At 36.0% G+C, this 19,427-nt stretch overlaps 2 protein-coding genes across 3 annotated transcripts; both read right to left on the reverse strand.

Moving 5' to 3' along the window:
- Nucleotides 1–289: 289 nt before the first annotated feature.
- On the reverse strand, nucleotides 290–12,488 carry cdh17 (cadherin 17, LI cadherin (liver-intestine)). The gene is made up of 19 exons (XM_065260835.2): nucleotides 12,219–12,488; nucleotides 9,572–9,634; nucleotides 8,037–8,132; nucleotides 7,774–7,911; nucleotides 7,512–7,650; nucleotides 7,239–7,397; nucleotides 6,948–7,106; nucleotides 3,974–4,173; nucleotides 3,754–3,882; nucleotides 3,395–3,539; nucleotides 3,041–3,256; nucleotides 2,839–2,915; nucleotides 2,548–2,739; nucleotides 2,208–2,452; nucleotides 1,984–2,114; nucleotides 1,605–1,823; nucleotides 1,248–1,358; nucleotides 1,045–1,161; nucleotides 290–914 (listed from the first exon to the last, which is right to left on the reverse strand). The coding sequence occupies exons 2-19, from the start codon at nucleotides 9,614–9,616 to the stop codon at nucleotides 826–828; spliced, it is 2,607 nt and encodes an 868-aa protein (XP_065116907.1). The 5' UTR covers nucleotides 9,617–9,634; nucleotides 12,219–12,488; the 3' UTR covers nucleotides 290–825.
- A 2,376-nt stretch (nucleotides 12,489–14,864) lies between these two features.
- Nucleotides 14,865–18,349, reverse strand: gem (GTP binding protein overexpressed in skeletal muscle). 2 transcript variants are annotated; one of them, XM_065260842.2, is made up of 5 exons: nucleotides 18,020–18,349; nucleotides 17,163–17,932; nucleotides 16,435–16,511; nucleotides 16,145–16,349; nucleotides 14,865–15,513 (listed from the first exon to the last, which is right to left on the reverse strand). In XM_065260842.2, exons 2-5 carry the CDS (start codon nucleotides 17,488–17,490, stop codon nucleotides 15,236–15,238), a joined length of 888 nt encoding a protein of 295 aa, XP_065116914.1. In that variant the 5' UTR covers nucleotides 17,491–17,932; nucleotides 18,020–18,349; the 3' UTR covers nucleotides 14,865–15,235. The 2 variants fall into 2 exon arrangements, with proteins under 2 accessions (XP_065116914.1, XP_065116913.1); XM_065260841.2 differs by having other exon boundaries at nucleotides 17,163–18,349.
- Nucleotides 18,350–19,427: the final 1,078 nt, after the last annotated feature.

The raw sequence follows: 19,427 nt of genomic DNA on the forward strand, positions 1-19,427 counted from the left end.
TAATTGTTGTATGTATCTTTTTTATTGTATGATAAATTCTAATGTATAATTGTATGATCAATTATAACATTATCCTTATATCGCAAATTCACTTGCTAAAACACTGATAAATACTGTATCAAAATGCTGTATCAACTATGATGCTAGTTTTTTTCAATTTTGATTTTACTTTTAATTCCTTAAATATTATTACTTTGATTGTGTTAACATGATTACAAATTTAATTGAGAGAAATCTTTGGATTTATTTAAAAACAAGTATTTAACTATAAGCAATACAAGCAAAGGTGTCTGGGTCAAAGTAGATCTTTATTTACAGAATGAAATAAAGGTGGTCATTCTGTATTTTTAACTTCATGTTTCACAGTGGAATTACCCTATAGTATTGAATGGCATTAGATATTAACATTAGATATCAGTTTTATACACTTCATCTGATTCTTGGATAATGGGGAATAAATACAATATTTAGGCTTTTTTAAGTTTCAAACCTTGAAGAATGGCAGTATATACACATATCTATGCACTCTCCTGATAAACAAAAAAAAAATGATATTACAAACCAACCACAGATGCTCAATATTCAGTCCTGCTGCCTTTAAACACAAGGGCGAAACAATTTGTTTACGAAAAGAAGAAACTCAATTAAGCAAAAATATTCTGAGCATTTAAATATGAAGTATTTAAGCAAATAAGTTAGATAGTTTGATGTAAGACCCTTAAACATGAATATTTAATGTTAATGTTTGAAAAACAATGAAAAAGATTTCCTGGTTTGTGTACAGAATAATGCGTGGAGTGTTTGCAGCTTGACATTGAGTGTTGTCTACAGCATGGGTTTAGTATCTACACCACTATCTGCTTTCTTCTTGTCCTTCTTTTTAATTCGGTACAGAACGATGAGCAGGAAAAGAACTGCAGGGCAAAATGTTTTTGTCAGTATCAGTATCGCTTGCTTTTTTACTTAGATAATGAGTGAAACCTTTATGAGTTATAAATCAATAATTTAAACCTATCAACAATCAACAATAAACCTATAATTTACCTATGAAGCCGAAGACTCCTACGAGTATTCCAACAGTTCCAGACATTCCCATCTTCCCACCATGAGCTTCGGGCTCAACGTAACAATAGCCCAAACTAGTGCAGTTACATACACGTACTAAGAGAAAAAAAAAAGAGGAATCTCAGTTTCAGGACAAATTCAGTTATGTGAAAGAGACATTTGATCGTTTTTTGATAGTTTACCTTCAAACTTCTGAGTGATGCCCATCCCATCATTATCCTTGATGTTGACAGGAATAGAGAAGCTCTGATCAGATGATGGTTTCTTTTTCAGAATAAGATTTGCTGAAGTTCCTGCGGAGTCATAAACAAGTGTGAAGCGGTAATAACATTTCTGATCACTTACTTTTGAACAGACTCTTCAATGTCATTGACCGTAGTGTCAGTAGCAATGTATCTTATAAAGATAAGGCCGAATTAACACAGCATGTGTAGGCAGAGCTTAAACGTGTACATTGAAGTACCCATAAAAACACATTTCAGCATTCAAACTACATGCAGAAGCAGATTCGGTCATTCACTCTGATCGGATCTACCAACCATCCACAGCTTTGATCTCCCAATTCGGTGACTTGCGGGGCATGGAGAAGCTGAACGGCTCTCCATAAGGGTGGTTGTCTTTATCTTCAGCAGTGAGTGTAATAGGGGTCATCTTCTGTACACAGATGAAACCCTGAGTATTTTGCAGTTTGGGGTAGTTGTCATTGACATCTTGCAGGTTAATGTCCACCTTCATCTCAGACTCCTGCTTAAAACCACCTGAAAAAAAATTATACAATGTATAAAATTCTAATATTTGCCAGATCAATCAACATGATCCTACAGGGCATTTAAATAAAATCATAGATTGAAATAGCCTGAAAAATTTCCTCAGATTAAAACTTGTTATTGTGTTAAAGTTCCTCTCCTGGTTTCTCACCTGTCTCATAAGCAATGATTTTGATTGTGAGCTTCTCCACTGTCTCTCTGTCCAAAGCGGCTTTAGTCTTCAACTCTCCAGAATCTGCATTTAACTCCAACCAGCCCTGATCTTCTCCTTCCATCCTAAACCTATAGACAGAACATACAGTATAGGGTAAATTCACACAAAGCCATTAAAAATGCTGATTTATAATAACAATGCATTAAAGTCAGTGGCATTACTTGATAGTCTTTTTTTCTGGATCGCTGGCTTCAGCCTTCATTATTAAGGCTCCCACGGTAAAATTCTCTGGAATGTTGACATTGAGTCCCTCCACTTCAAATACCGGGGGCTCGTCCACATCCACCAGCTCAATGACAACAAACGATGTGGAATTGTCATTATATGTCACTCCTTCAATCAGCGGCTCTGGATTGCGGGCATCAATCTGAAGTCTGTAGGAACCCTTGACCTCGTAATCCAGTGGCTATCGTCATAGATATATATGAAAAATATTTAGGATATTTGGGAAGTGACACATTAATGCACATTTTGGCATCGCCATGCATTAAGTCTCGTTACCTGAGCAATGTAGACTGTGCCTTCTCCGGTGGTTTCATCCACTGAAATAGCAAAGAGGTTTTGTGGGTCTCCTTCACTGATGTGATACTCCACCTTAGAACTTCCTGTTCCCGGGTCATCTGCATCCGTGGCTTTGATGGTGACCACAGTGGTGCCCACTTCAGCCAGTTCAGGAACACTGTAGGTCCCGTACTACAGATCAACAAGTTCATAATTTAGAGCAAGGATTCAACCTTCAATAATCTATAGTAAAAATGATATAATGATATAAAAATAAAGTAAAATACATACAAAATTTTTCTCAAAGATGGGGATCTCATTATTGGTGTCGATAACCTTGATGATTGCTTTACATAATGTGGTGTGAACTAAAAGAAAAGTGCCAAGACAGATATTTTCCTTTTTATAAATAAGCACGATGGTGATACAAATGTATTAAATTGATCAACTTGGATCATGAGAAAAACTGCATATGTAATTTAGTTGATTATACCTCCATCGGTCACGTTGAAGACGAGCTCGAACTGAGGAACTTCTTTTCTCCTAAGGTTTGAATTGGCTACTTGAATTCTGCCTTTGAGTGAATCAATGCTGAACATTTTACTGGATGGCTCCACGGGGGATTGTTTAATGAGTGTAAAGCTTAGTAAGGAGTTCAGGGTGTTCTCTTCATCAGCATCATGCACAGGTAGAACCCCAACCACGCTACCTAAAGAGCAAACAAAAACATGTGCATTAAAAATGTACAATTTATGATCAAAATTTGATCTTACAGGTGATCTTTCGCACATAAGCTCAATTTAATATTTATCCAATGTGTGTATGCAGGGTGTATGCGTATTATTACCAATTGGCTCGTTCTCCTGCACCTCAAACACAGCCTCAGCACACACAGGTGAATTATCATTCTCATCCTCCACTTGTACAGGAATTTCCATGGGCTCTTCCAGCTGAACACCCTGTTCATTCTCTGCCATCACCACCAGTATGTACTAAAACACAAACATACACAATACATACACAAAATCTATACATACTATAAAAAAACTAATTGCAAAAATAATTATTGCTTCCAAACAAGTTTCAAACACTTCCTCCATCTGCCATTGGTCGACCAAACAGACAGACCCAACCTATACTCCAATATTGTAAGTCCAGCCCAATACCACACCATTAAGTTATCTTATATCCATGTTTTTTCCTCACCATACTTTTCTCTTCTCTGTCCAGAGGGCCAGTAACAAAGATTTCTCCATCATCATTGATTGTGAAAGGGAAATGACCTCTTTCTTTCTGGAGCAGCCTGTACACTGCATTAGGATCATTGGCACGCACCTACAGTGCAAACACATACAGTTTATTAAAAAACGCTTCAAGAAAACGCTTCCTAACATAACATGACATCTTGGTGTTTATTTAAACTTACTGAGCCCAAAAACACTGGATATTCATTCTCAGAATTTTCCTTGATACGGAATTGTCCAGGGTTGATCCATAGGTTTGGATTGATAACAATATTGACACGTGCTGAAGAGCTAAGTGCGTTCGGTGCATCACCTCCCATATCCTCTGCACGTACAATTAGTGCATAATCTGGATCCCGAAGAAGATTCACTTGTCTTGTCTCTGAACATAAAAAAAATGTACTTGATTATTATCATTCAATATTTATTACTATAGAAATTAAATGAAAAAAATAGAATAATACATTTTCCACCGATACCAATAGCTGAATATTCAGAGAGATATCTGCCGATAGTTTGGAGGTTATATTAACTTAAATAAATTCTGAAATGTATTTAAATAATGACTATTAATATTGAACATTAACTCTTTCCCTGCCATTAAAAAGTGATCTCATCAATTAAGAAAAACATTTGCATAAAAAAGTGTTCCTGTTGAATTTTTATGTTAATTTGCAATACCAAGATTATCCAATAGATGCACTTGCCCAATTTATGAAAAAAGCCTAAATGTTATTTACTAGCCTAATTTTAAACTCTGTGTGTGTTTTGATAATCGTTCTGAATCTGATCTCTAAAATTCCTTCACAAAAATGCAATTATTTCAGCTTTTTGCTAACAAAATTGTATTTTAAAAGAAAAACACCCATATTTAAGAGTCTATAAGAAGATAAAAAACATAGATAGGATTAAATGTTTTTTCCCGTTTTGTTTGTTTGTTTAAAAACAGAGGGTCTGTTCTTTCATTTGATATATTTGTATGTTTATATATTTTTAGAAGAAGGCATTTTGTGATACTTTTGTGAAAATCACAAAAAATGATGAGCGGCAACTTTTCAAAAAATGGCTGGCGGGGAATGAGTTAAACAAGTGATGTTTCTTTACATTTTCTAAACACAGAGCTCAAATTCATTGCATTTTATTATTTGTTCTCTTTTGATTGACATGATATATCGGGCCATGACTATGGGCTAATTTAAAACTATCGGCCATTAGTACTTGCTCTACACGTGAGATAAGACATGACCAAATGACAAGATAAACACTATACATTCTTAAACAAAATAAAATGTCTTAATCTACAGCTATGATTTTAGTTAAAAAACTAAGCAAAAACAGCTTACTGCTTTGACATTTTGATAATAACTCCTTTTGTGTTTCCTCAGAAAATAATCAAGAAACATGAAGGTGGGCAGATGATGACAGAGGTTTTTTTTTTTTGAAGTAAAAGATCTGCAGAAGCAGAAATTTAGCTGGCCTGACAAAATGTAGACATGTGAACGATTTCTGCATTTAAGACAAATGTTTATTAACTTCACTCTTAAAATTAGGTGCTTTACGATGCCATGAAAGAACCATTTTCGGCGGAATGGTTCCATAAAAAACAACATCCGAAAAACCTTTCCGTTTCAAAAAAATGTCTTCGTAGTGATAAAGGGGTCATTAGACTATAAAAAGGTATGAAAGACATGATTCGGTAACACTTTATTTTACGGTGTCTTTGTTACACATGTTACATGTAATTATTATAGTAATAACAGTTAATTATGCATAATTACATGCAACTAACCCTAAACCAAACCCTAATCCTAACCCCAACCCTATAGTAAGTACATGTTATTAATGATTATTACTTAGTACTTAAATGTATAATTACACTGTAACAGTGATACCGTAAAATAAAGTGTGACCCATGATTCTTATAAGAACCTTTGATTAAATGGAAACAAAAATTTTCCTTCTATGGTATCGCTGTGAAGAACCTTTAAAGCACCTTTATTTTTAAAAGTGTAAACTGACTTTGCACTAAAAATGCTGGATTATTTTCAGTCAAAATTGCACAAAGCCATTTGTTGGGTTAAATTAGAAAATTTTTATATTATTGGCCCAACAATGGGTTAAAACGGCACACATTTTTGGGTTTGTCCCTTTTTGACCAAACGTTGGATTGACAAGAACCCAGCAGTTTTATGTCATTTAAATAAAAAAGGCATCCGTGCTTTTGTAAAGCATGACCCTTCTGTAAGTTATCTACCATTAATCTCCACATTACTGTTTGTCAGTATCATGGTGTTCATTGATTTAAGCAGGAAATGTGGATTGTGAATGATGAAGTAATCTGCGTAAAGTCCAGCTAGCTTTATCTGTAATCTGTCCCACTACAATTAATGCCTGCAGTTTTATTTACTGCACGTGGCACGCTACGCACACTCTCCCCGACAAATGTAATTACACTTGAGTGGTCATCCACAGACGCAAACACGAGTTTAATCTGTGCATGGATGATGAGAGCGATGTAATAAACACCGTTCATTTCATCCTCTTCCTGAATGACACCTTCTGTTCTCTCTCATCGACACAAATGGAAGGAAGAGACAGAAATAGTGCTGGCAGTTGGTCTATTTGCTCAGTTCAATCTGTGAAAATCTGATTCTTGTAAAAGGAGTTAGTGCTTACTGGCATGATCCTGTCTGTGTTAAGCACAGCCTTAACTCTTTAAGTATATTCAAAACATTGAAATAAGAATGTTAAGATTCTGCTACCCTTAGTTTGCATGCATATGGATGTGAAAGGAGCGTCAAAGCATCTACCAGGCCAATTGTCAGGGTTTTTGTATTGCATCTTGATGTTTACATCGTCTTTTATTTTGTATTTCATGTCATGTCATTTCCTTTTGTAGTTCTTAAATTTGATCATTGTAGTCCTGTCATGTTTCCCCACCCTAAATGTCTCCAGTTGTGTCTTGTTACCCTTTGTTTGTGTATATAGCCCTCTTGTTGCCATTGTCAGTCTGTAATATTGTTGCACGCTGTTTTTTTCATGGATCACATTTTGCACTTGTGGATTAATAAAGTCACTTAATCTGCATTTAGATCCAGCTCATGTTTCATGTGAAAATAATATGATTATGGTGTTTGGGTTTCTTTATGTTCTCACCAGAGCGCTGCATACATGTGAAAAAGGGGTTGTTCTCAAGAGGCATGGGGCTCTTTGGAGTGCAGAAATCCTCAAATTTCTTTTTCAAAACATCTGTACTGCCCTGGATCTCCCCACGGCGGTACATCAAGGTTGGACGGGCCATCAGAAATTCTTTGCCTGGAATAAAACAGCAAGACACATTCTACCAAATGCATAATGATTTATATTGTAATGAGAATATGCAGGGTTGATTGAATGATTTATGACATTATGGCTCGTTTGAGTTTATCTTTGAGAATGTTGGTTCACCTTCCTCTGTGATAGAGATCTCCCCACTTTCCGGATTGATGCCGAAGTAACGCGTGTTTGTGGGATTGGGGATCTGTTTTTCAATGCTGAATCTCAAACGAGCATTCGGTGTGTCGGGATTATCTGCATCTGAAGCAAAAACCTGCACGAAGGGTTTTCCTATATGCAGATGAGGAAACAGCACTGCAGTTACCAATATGACATTAAGATGTGATTATATGGCAAGTCAGAGGCTCTGTCAGGTTTCAGCACTCATTCAGTGTTTCTTCTCACCTGCGGTTGAATGCTCTTTAACGCTCCCACTGTACTGACTTTCACTGAAAACAGGAGGATTGTTGTTGACATCGACCACTTGTAAGTTAACCACGTAAGGTCCATCAATGAGCTCAGCATCTGCTGACAGTGCCTCGATCTGAAAAAGTTATACTGTTTGTTGCTTTAAAATGTATTTACAGACACATTACATAAATGAAACTAGGACTTACACATACTACAAAATGTTTTTTTTCAAAAGCATGTTACGTATGTATATTACTTCTAAGCGATGGGTTTTCCCAGGACTCCATTCCAGTGGTTGTTCCAGAAATAACCAGCCGTCTGGAGAGATATTGATCTTTTCCTCTGTCTCTCCTTTTACTAAATATGAAGAAACACCTTCCACTGCCGATATAAACTGAAGACAGACAAGACTTGAGAACAGACTTTTTAATGAATACATACTGACATTGTAATGAAAAATACAAATGTTGATATCTTGACAGAGAATGCATAGAGTATAAACACAAGAGGGATGAATACCTTATAAATGGCAAATGGCACCGGTGTAGCCTCTGGTACATCTAAAACAGTATTTTGTAAAGGCCCCTTCTTATCTTCCAGACCTATCCCATGAGCCTGTTGGGAATTAAAGGACTGGACAGTGAGAACTATAAAGCCATGTGATAAAAAACAAAAAATAACATGTAAAATGATTGGTTATTATAATATTGATATTACATAGCATGTAACTTGACTGGTGTCTATTAGAAGATATGCTGCTGAAAAGACATGATTGAGTGTGCATGTTTTTTTCCATAAAATATTAAAGGGACATTCCACTTTTTTTGAAAATAGGCTCATTTTCCAGCTCCCCTAGAGATAAACAACTGGTTTTTACCTTTTTGGAATCCATTCAGCCGATCTCCAGGTCTGGCAGAACCTCTTTTAGCATAATCCATTGAATCTGATTAGACCATTAGCATCGTGCTAAAAATAACCAAAGAGTTTTGATATATTTTTCTTATTTAAAACTTGACTCTTCTGTAGTTACATCGTGTACAAAGACCGCCAGAAAATTAAACGTTGTGATTTTCTAGGCAGATATTGCTAGGAACTATACTCTCATTTCAGTGTAATAATCAAGGTCTTTGCTGCCGTAACATGGCTGCAGCAGGCGCAATGATATTACGCAGCACCCGAAAATAGCCCCCTTGGTTACTTTCAATAGCAGACGACTATATTTGGGCACTGCGTAATATCATTGGCAAGAAAAAAAAACTTTAAGTTTTAAAAAGTAAAAATATCGAAACTCTTCATTTTTGAGCACAATGCTAATGGTCTAATCAGATTCAATGGATTATGCTAAGCTATACAAAAAGTGCCTGGAGATCAGCTGAATGGATTCCAAAAAGGTAAAAACCAATTGTTTTACTCTAGGGGAGATGGAAAATGAACAGATTTTCAAAAAAGTGGAGTGTCCCTTTAAGGTGCAAATGAAATAAATAAAAATACAAATTTTTATAAGAATTTAAAATTCACACTAAACTTTTCGGTTTTGATTATGTAAGAATTTAAATGACGACTGGTCATCAAATTATTTGAAAATAATTCACACCCACAGGAGTCAATTATTCAGTTTATATCGTTACCACGGACATCGCTCTGGTGGTTATTTTAAGACAGCTGTGCATTTATCCAAAAATAATGCATACATACCCGTGGAACATTTCTCAGCCAATCAGAATAAAGCATTTAACAGCCCTGTCACAGTGGTATACCTGATAACTGATCATGGCTGATACATTTATTGGATTAATTAATAGCCACTATAAAATACAAAGTCATATATTTTATAAGTAAACAATCCTTTAAAATGTGGGCACGGCCTTGTCTGTAATGTGAATGTAACTTTCCAGTGAACGCATAAATCTAGACTATGTTGCGTTAAGTCTTTGACTAATGGAGTGTGAGACGAAAATGGACTTCAGCACAGTTACTTATTTATGGACCGAATAAAAGATTGTAAGGAGACAACAAGGTCATTGAGTTAAAATCTTACTCGCACACATACTTACAATGCTGACGAGAACGGCCAAGAGTAGCAAATGTGGACTGCTCATCTTGCTGAGCTGCAAAACCTGATGCAGAGAAACAATCTCATGATACAAAATATCAAGGACATGATACAAAAACATTTAAATAGCACTTTTTCCAGTTATAAAATAATAATATTTTATTTGTTGATATTTAATTGATATTCAGCTAACTTTCTCATTTAGAATCTCAAATTGTTATTTAATGTTAAACTTCAGTCAATGATTATGGGGAACACTTAAAGCCAGTCAGAAGCCATGAGTCATATTAAAATTTTACAATGTCTGCCTATACTTCCTCTAATGTGTTATGTATAGAGGTGTAGGATACAGTATGTTCTTGTTTTACACTTTCTCCTAACGAAGAAAATTAAAACATTGTTTCTGAATAAATCTGGATCTCGGATGTGATCTCTTTCTGACTGATGAGTGGCATTTGATGGTGACATTATGACTGTTTGGTTGTGTGGCACAGAGTCTGTGTGAGAGAGACTTTCTCATATGAATCATCTTAAGGGTTATTTAAAGGTTATTGTCATTCAAGTGTGGGTGGTTCCTTCTGTGTCAGACACTGCTGACTCTGTGTAAAAATGTGTCAGTACATTTTGCTCACACTTCATAATTTTTTACAATGTCTTCATTAACAGTTGCAAAGTCTAAACTTTCCATCTTTGAAACAAAGGAACAAACATACTGATATTCTAAAGTGTACAAAAGTATAAAGAATCAGGCAACACTTTACAATAAGGTCTCATTCATTTACATTAGTAATGCATTATCCAACATTAACTAACAATGAGTAACACATTTTTACAGCTTTTATTCATCTTTGCACTGTAAACATTATATCAAATCAACATATATTTTGTTACTTTAACTTTTAAAAACAGGTTGAAATTGTTTAACTTAATTTGTTGAGTTATGTCAACTTATCACAAGTTGAAACTGAAACTGGTAAGTTGAATGGAATTGCAAAACCAAATTAGTGCATATTTAGTTATGTTAGCACATTGTGCATTAATACATTTGATTGTAAATATGAATCTAATTGTAAAGTGATACCAAAATCTATTTTAAATTTTCCACATAAAAAGTTCTGGATATTTGTCATGTCCTGCACACTGCAATTAATTATTTCAAAAGCACCAATAAAATAATTGAGAAATTACATCTAATCTCTGATTGGCTAACAAAGAGTGGCATGTGAGGAGTGAGGTCAGATGGAGGTCAAGTATTGACCTAATGAGCATTTAAAGGTGTGATGATAAATGTTTGATTATAAAATAATTGAGTTTTTCTATAGTAAATACCAGTTTTTCATAAAACAACAACTTTGTGCATACCCTAGTATCTGCAAGAATACAACACTGACAAGATTTTTGTACGACTGCTATATGACTACATTCATTAAGAGCAGTACACCCTTTCAAGGTCAAATCATAGTATTAGACAATTTATGCAATAATAATTAGTACTGCATACATTGTCTAATACTATGATTTTATAAAATTACAGGACAAATCAACTGATATTTGTATGAAACAAGACTTTTCTATCAAATGTTAGTTATATTATTCAGTTTAGTAGAAAACGTTGGCAAACAAAAGTAAGCTTGCGTACAAATGTGACTCCATCCTTACTGTCCAACGACAATTCACAAATCCAACAACAATAAAAAGTTTTATCTAGAAATCTTTATCTGATCAAGCCCATGGAGTTGTCATTTAAGTCCATAAAGAGCGGTGTTGGCCATTCTATTGAAACACTGTAATTTAAGAAGCTACAAGTTTAGTGCCTTACTGATATAGGATTTTTATTTCACTAATGTAGCTATCTGGCGGATCTATTGTGAAGGGCAGACACGCCTTAAAATGACATTGGAAATAATTGTGGCCTTTATTAAGCTACATTAACCCTCTACTTCTGAATGACACAAACTGGGGATAAATTAGTCAATATTATTGTCTTTTTTAAGGAGACAAGACATTCTGGTAAACGAAACTAAAATCAATAGCATTGTAGTAGCATCTAAACCAGATAGGAAGGATATAGTAGAAAAACGTAGAAACTATATACAGTAATAATTTGTCTTTTCTTACTGAAGGTGACCTTAATTCCTGAACTATAAAATCCTAAATCACTTCAACAATAAAACAATACAATAAAATATTACAACTAACTACAATAACATTTCACAAAAATACAACAATGCTAAAGTTTTATTCAGCATTCATGCATTGATGAATGGAAAAACAAGAGGCTTTGCCACTTAATCCAGGCCATGACCTCTGGAGACATTAAGTGTGTTTCAGGAAAAATAAAACATTTATAATCAAACGTACCAAACCATAGCAAACGTGCTCAAAAACACACTCAAATCGCAAGAATGATACAACAAGAGAAAGTGTTAAAATCCTTAAATGTCCTCCACAAGGGAAGGGAAGACTACACCCTTTTGAAAATGAAAGTCAAACAATATTACAGTTTGTCATAGGCCCAAAAAGCCTTACATCATTCAGCCATATCAGCATCTAACAAAATAGACTAACCTAAGCAAACCTAAAAACAACCTAAACTAAAAAAGAGTGCAAAAAAAGTAACAAATAAAGAGTGGAGGTGAGACACAGACCTGTCAGCAGAGCTCCTCTTCTCAACAGTGCGAAGGTTTCAGTCTTCAAGTGCGTCCTGTTTAAGTCAAAGTTTAACTCAGCTTTATTGAACCTAATGATTATCAACTGTTACACTGCTCAGGGGAGTGGCTGGTAGGTATAAGATAAGTCATGGTACCAGCTGGCAAATTGACGGATTGTGTAGTATAAAAGTATAAAAGGTGTAAGTATCAATGAAGAACATGCACTGTTTAAATAAAGGACATATAGCACCCATACATCCTAAATATCATATTCACATTTAAATATTACAGCCAACACTGCTGGTCATAGGTTTAAATCCCAAGGCATGTATGTAAACGTCACTTCCTTTACAATCAAAGACCGCAAAATGTGTCACAGATGGATGAAACTATACATTGACAGAGGGCATAAAAGTCACCTTCAGACAGCTGTGGGTTCAGAATCTTGAGTAATTTGACTGCAATCTCTGCTCCTTAATCTTTTGACCCCCCACTGTCTGTAGTTTTATTCTCTGTAACTGTAGGTCATACATGCCCTTGAAAAAATAACTAGGAATTTACAAGAAAATCAGATGTACTGTATTCATCAATGAATTATTACACTATATAAAAATGTACTTGATAGGTTGAGGAATTCTGAAAAGTGACCACACACCTTTTCATAGTAACTAAATGAAAGCAAGAATGTGATGGCTTTTTAATGAAATGCGGTAAAACATTAACTTGTCAATGCAATAGTTATGGTTAAAGGCACCTTGAGCTGCAATTACTCAAGAAGTTGCCATGTTTTTCCATTGACTAATTATTATGCAGCCGTATCAGCACATTGGGAGAGACATGCATGGGCAAAGGTTTGAATTTAGAACAAGGACACATATATAGTAGTAGACAAGGAAACCCAGAGGGGCAATTTTATGTTTAAGGTGTTTACACAGGCTGAAATATTTTCAAATCTCTTCATATCTCAAAAGGAAATTGCAAAAATATAATTTCTACACATCTTATCTACAATATTAATACTCCTGTGATATCACATTTGTGACCCTGTCCGTGAAAACCTTGATATCTTTAATATTGACTGAGTAGGTACGGTCATGTCAAAGATTGAATTCAATGTGAAACTTTAATGCTCCTGGATTTTACAGACAGAGTTACATTTATTCATTTTGTTCTCATTGTGTTAATGTTGAAAACATTACAAATGAGACTGAGGACAAATAACAGTTCGTCTTTTTTAATATGAAGACCAGAACAGCTTGTGTAGATTAATACATGAAGATGTAGATTACTTAGTTTAGATTCAAATTTTCTAGATGTTCTGCAGTGAAAAGACCCCTGAGATAGCCCTATCCAGGGTTCCTATGGCCTTTGATATGCTTCTTTAGGCTCCACCCCTCCCCTTAAAAATTACAGTGCGTCGTGAATGTGTTAGCATTTAGCCTAGCCCCATTCATTTCTTAGGATCCAAACAGTGATGAATTAAGAAGCCACCAAACACTTCCATGTAGGTGGCACAAAATAAAACGTGGCATTTTTTAAGCGGATAAAAATTCATAACTATTGTATGGCAGAAGAGCCCTTAGTTTGCAGTACGTCGACTTCGGGCGCAGTAATATTGACGGAAGTTTGAGCGAGAGGGGGAGTAGTCAGGAGTGATGATGTTACTGCGCGCCAAGGTCGAAGCTCTTCCGCCATACACTCATTTTTTATCTGCTTAAAAAATCGCCACGTTTTATTTTGTGCCACCATACTCGTGTAATTACTCATGTAACAGTCTTTAAATAAGCAAAACATGGAAGCATTTGGTTGGCTTCTAAATTCATCCCTGTTTAGATCCTAAGGAATGAATGGGGCTAGGCTAAATGCTAACACATTCACAATGTGCTGTACAAAGATAAGGTGTACACATTGAATAAAGATAGGTATGTATTAACTTGTCTAAGTTGAGGTAAGAACATAGTAAAATTTTGAAAAACGGTGGTATTTTCCTTTAAAGGAACACTATGTAAGAAATTTCTATCAATTAATCATAAAATGGCCCTGATATGTCTATAGACATTAAGAAATCATTTTCACTTCAAATACTTATATCACTGACAACAGTGGTCTGGCCAGGATATTGTCATCTAAAAAGTGGAGTTGCAGCCTGATGATGTTTATGTTGTCATGTTGTGTATTGGCCACCAGTTGTGTGATTGCAGTACCAGTTTTAGCCACAAGTTTTGTGATTGGAGTACCAGTTTTGGCCACAATCCTACATATTGTTCCTTTAAATTTTCCTTTGTGCTGTCACTGGGATGGTATCTTTTTAAAGATTCTAATATGTACAGTTTAAGTACAGATATGTGTACCTTAGAGGTACCAATAACTTACCAATGTGTGCCTTAGAGGTACCAATATGCACCTTTTAGGTACAAAAGTTTACTTTTTGAAAAGATGCCACCCCAGCTGCAATTTTTGTACCTTCTTGTACCATTTTTTCTGAGAGTGTATATTTAAGGGAATGGATTGTTAATGAATACAAAAAAAATGCATAGATGGATAAAGAGAACCTAGCCGATGAAAACTTTTCTGGACTTGTGCACATACAAAAACAAAATACTAAGTACAAAACATATTTTATTTCTTTTAGAAATCATATGCTACAACTAAATGATTGAAAAGGATTTTTTACACACAACACAAGGTACAAGAAATTTGTTTTTACAATCTGAAAGATCATACAAAATTGAAAGAATCTTATTAAGAGCAGCTTGGACTTTTTGGGGTTTCCAAAAAAGGCCTGTGCATTATTCAATTGGCCTTATCTTTTAAGTGTTTTATCCTTCACCAAGGAAACAAGAAGTCTTCTTTTGAATGGCACAGTCTAATATAGACATCATGACTTCTCTAACAAATGACATACAATGCCACTCAAACTGGGTAAAACAAACACTTGATTTCATATTTAGCATAATTTAATATATTCATTAAACTCTCTCACAATCCTTTCATACAAAAACCTAAAAACAACACTAAAGTACAGATAAGTCATGGCATGATCTGGACTTGATCTTCAAGGCTGCTTGCTTGTTCTTCTTAGAAACAATTTTGTCAATGAAACGCTTTGCTTTTTTCGGTAAACTTTCGCGACGCTTATAAGTAGAATGCCAAGTGCTGGTGCTCTCCACGCTGTCTCTGCGCAGACGCAGCTGACGGATGATGCCATCAAACAAGGGCCAGACATTGTGCTGCATCGCTGCTGATGTCTCAATAAACTTGCAATCAAAAAATGAAGCACACGCACGGCCCTCTGAAAAAAAAGATCAGTATTAATGAAATATTTTGTGGGAGCGTTCTGTGGTATCTCTTAAATAATAAAGTAACATACTGGAGCCCTTACATTAACCATGTTCTACTTAAAGGTGCAGTGTGTAAATTTTTGTGGCATCTAGTGGTGAGGTTGCGCATTGCAACCAATGGCTAAGTCCACTGCTCACTCCTCGCTTTTGAAACGCATAGAGAAGCTACATTAGCCACAGCCGGACAAACATGTCATTGTCAGAGACAACTTAGTAAAAAAAGTTTGTCCAATAAGGGCTTCTGTAGAAACATGGCGGCACAAAATAGCGACTTCAATGTAAGGGGACCCTCTGTGTATGTAGATAAAACGTCTCATTCTAAGGTAATAAAAACATTACGGTTCATTATGAAATGTCTTTATACACCCCTGATCATATAGTTTTGTATCTCATTTTGAATTTCTGTCAAGAGATCCTTCTAAAAATTACACACTGCACCTTTAATGCGACGCTTGCAGACAACTAAGCGTATGACATCAAAGTATTTCATACGCTGACATTTCTGCTGAGTGCCACGTGAAGTCGAACTTAACTGTTTACTAAAGAAACATTTAGGAGATCTTCCAATCCAGATACACTTACCACTAGTGGACACTTCTCGGCAACGGACCAAGTCACATTTATTTCCGACGAGAATGATGGGCGTGTGGTCTGCCTGGCGCTCGCGCCGCAGCTGAATTCGCAGATCTGAGGCACGAAGGAAACTTGATCGGTCCGTTATAGAGTAGACAATAATGAAAGCGTCTCCTGTCTGCAGACACCGCTCCTGCGTCCACATGCCCTCATCCTGATCAACACACATATTTATAAGATACTAGAAAAAGCAGGCTTAGATAAATTTTATTCACTGTCAAACTAGGTGAAGTTGTTACCTGTGAATCCCAGGTGTCCAACAGTGTAACCGTGGCTCTCTCCCCGTCCACCATAATTGTCTGCTCGAATACTTCACCTGAGAAAATTGAGAAAAAAATGTCAATATAATAGCCTATTATTCGTAAAATTAAAGGTTTTTATTCAGAAATGTATCAGTTAATGTCCCTCTAGGCTATATTTTAACTGATGTTTGTGATGGAATCATTTTAATTTAATGGATGCATTTATAGCCTTGTTAAAAGTGACTATGGCAATGTCCCTCTAAGTAGCCTATAGACATTATTTATTTTATCATAAAAGTGATTTAAGCTAGGCCATTTTCATCAATTTGAATGAAGAGTAAACAGAAAAAAAATTAAGAGTAAACAGGGCAGCAAATTTGAAGACTTCGCTTGAAGATAAATTAAATAGACTCAAGCTTGTACATTTTATTAACAATCATTTTCCACATATTTTGTTCGTCTTGCTTTGTTTATTTACACAGAATCCCACTGTAAATATATATTTTGTTTATGTTTATTAAAAAGATCAAGGTCATTGCACACTAGGTTGGATCCAAGGGTCCCTTTAAAAATGTATGTAGGTCTACTGGATGCCCAGTATGCCGCTTTGGATAAAAGCGTTGGCCAAATACGTTAAATGTAATTTTTATAAAACTTATTTGTCCATTTTATCATTATTTCTGAGAAACAGAAAAAAAAGACATTTCTGTTAATTGTAAACATACCTCCATATAATTCGCAGTCGCTCCCCATACTATCCGATGCTCCGGCGAATATACTCGCGAGCCCTGACTTTCCGACGCCGTTGTCTCCGAGCAGCACAACTGTAAAGGGTCCGATCGCGGAGGGATCCGCAGACTCGCTGGAATCTGAAGAAGATGACGTGCAGCTCTCGGTGGAGCGCGAACACGAGTTGGAAAGGGAAAACCCGATGTCAGGGGTCGTCACACCACCACCCAACAGCTGCCCTCCATCCGTCCCGCAAATGCTCCACCGGTGCAGGTGATGCTGCACGCGGATACTGTGGCGCCGCATATTCGTCAGTAGAGTCATGTCTACAACTCGTTCAGTCTGACAGAAAATGGTTTCTTTGATATTGACTTTTCCAAGAATGAAAAATCGATTCAGCTAATTTAAGAACGCATCAATGTGGAAAAGTGGTCCATTAATAGAAATAAGAAAACCTTGAACTGAGGATCTAAAGTTATTGGCTTCTTTTTAGATGTCTACAGTTTAGCAGCCTGGAATTAGGTCGTGCTTTTTGCGATGCTAATCCCGTCTACGTTTTGAGCAGTAATGTGCTTTGAGCTCTCGGTGCGGGAGGTTCATGGTTATATTAAGAATGTCTCGGTGGCGAGGGTTTCCTTGACGTCACTATCCCTCCAATGAGATCCGGCGGGTCTTTCCTTATATCGACTGGTGGGTGGGAAATGCTGAGTTTCATTTATGCGCATCGAGTCGTGATCCAGACGTTACTGTTTCATTTACAGTAATGCTGAAAGCAAAAACAAATCTACGTGACAAATGTTTCATGTCCTCTCAAAATGCAATAGATCTATAACAGAATAAATAGGGGTCAAACCTTTGACTGAACGGTTTTCTGGGAAACCAGAAATGTTTGGCATCACTGCAGAGTTGTCATCTGTTCTAGCACCTATTATGTGCAACTCTGAAGACAATGTACTAAGCACAGATAACTTATTGCAGGTTAAAGTAGGACACATAGATGTGGCCCTTTACCAGGACAACTAATCATTCCCAACACAAATACAAAAAAATATGTTCCATGTTCATAAAGCTGCCGGTTCTAGTAAATAGCACAGACATTATATTTTTGTTTGAAGATCTGAAGAAAATAATCAAAATAATATATTGCATTATTATCACAATAACAATGCAAGTTAAAATAAAATTCTAAAACATCATTTACTGTAAAGCAGCACTATAATAAAAAACATTTCTCATCACGTTTTTTGTTTAAAGTTGCATTCAAAGACCAATCCACAGTTTAACCAGACTGAACTAATCCAAGACTTATTCTCAATAGACAGCATTACAGTCCCTTTAATATTTCCCAGCATGCAAATAAACATTACAGTGATGATGCATAAGAGCACAGAGAGGTTTACAGTGTACAACACCACAGATGCTCATGCATGCACAAACATGCAAATCAATACTGTCATGTAGAAGACATTAATTCTGTGTGCTCCTCAAAGAGGACAAAATAACAGATTATGAGTTATTAATGTAATTGCTGGATTATGATGACCGTTTTATATTCAGAACTGATATAGATGAAAGGATTGGACGGATAAGAGAAATCTCAGCAGAGTGCAGGATTACCTCCTTAAACCCTCAATCATTCATTCGACTCTAAGAGCGCATCAGAAATAGGCCATTGGAGATCACAAGCCAGGAGAGTGGGAAAGAGGTAAACAAACGGCTTGAAAAGGTGCTTTATAGATAATTTGCATGACTCATGCACTAACATCAAACACAATAGCCTACAGCATGGTCCTTGGTTTAAAACAACTGTATTATGATTATCAGGCCTGCCACAGCATTTTCATTGGGTTTAAATATGGTCGTGCAACCAAATTAGGAAAAAGTTACAAAACCCTAATGTGCACTATATGGCCCTCTTAAAGTTAGTCCTCACAAACTGCTGGTGCAACCTAGCCCCGGTCCTGATGCATCAACATACTTCTAAAACTATCACACATGATGCATGCTGATGAGGCAAACACCTTTTCATCACTGTAGTTTCCATAAAATAAGGTTTCCTATTTGTATTTTCACACAATTAAGTGGAGACCGAAGCTGACCGTTGATTCCAACGCACTGAACTGTAGCTGGGCCAGGAAATGAGGGATGAGTTACTTTAGTCTTGGAGAGCAAACACCCCAATAAGACAGATTAGACACAAAGAGATTTAACTCCTAAAACCTGACCTTGCAACACCAAACCCTTGTATATCTCTGTCAAAC

The sequence above is a fragment of the Paramisgurnus dabryanus genome, chromosome 13, assembly GCF_030506205.2.
Source record: "Paramisgurnus dabryanus chromosome 13, PD_genome_1.1, whole genome shotgun sequence".
NCBI lineage: Eukaryota > Metazoa > Chordata > Actinopteri > Cypriniformes > Cobitidae > Paramisgurnus > Paramisgurnus dabryanus.

Excerpts from the sequence above, each read along its gene's own strand:
- cdh17 (XM_065260835.2), bottom strand. The coding sequence starts at position 9,616 with ATGAGCAGTCCACATTTGCTACTCTTGGCCGTTCTCGTCAGCATT. Across the intron at positions 7,912-8,036 it reads TGCCATTTGCCATTTATAAG|TTTATATCGGCAGTGGAAGG; the intron begins GTATTCATCCCT and ends GTCTGTCTTCAG. Across the intron at positions 1,359-1,604 it reads GGAGATCAAAGCTGTGGATG|GAACTTCAGCAAATCTTATT; the intron begins GTTGGTAGATCC and ends ATGACTCCGCAG.
- gem (XM_065260842.2), bottom strand. The coding sequence starts at position 17,490 with ATGACTCTACTGACGAATATGCGGCGCCACAGTATCCGCGTGCAGCAT. Across the intron at positions 16,350-16,434 it reads TGGACACCTGGGATTCACAG|GATGAGGGCATGTGGACGCA; the intron begins GTAACAACTTCA and ends TGTGTTGATCAG. Across the intron at positions 15,514-16,144 it reads CCGAGAAGTGTCCACTAGTG|AGGGCCGTGCGTGTGCTTCA; the intron begins GTAAGTGTATCT and ends CTTTTTTTTCAG.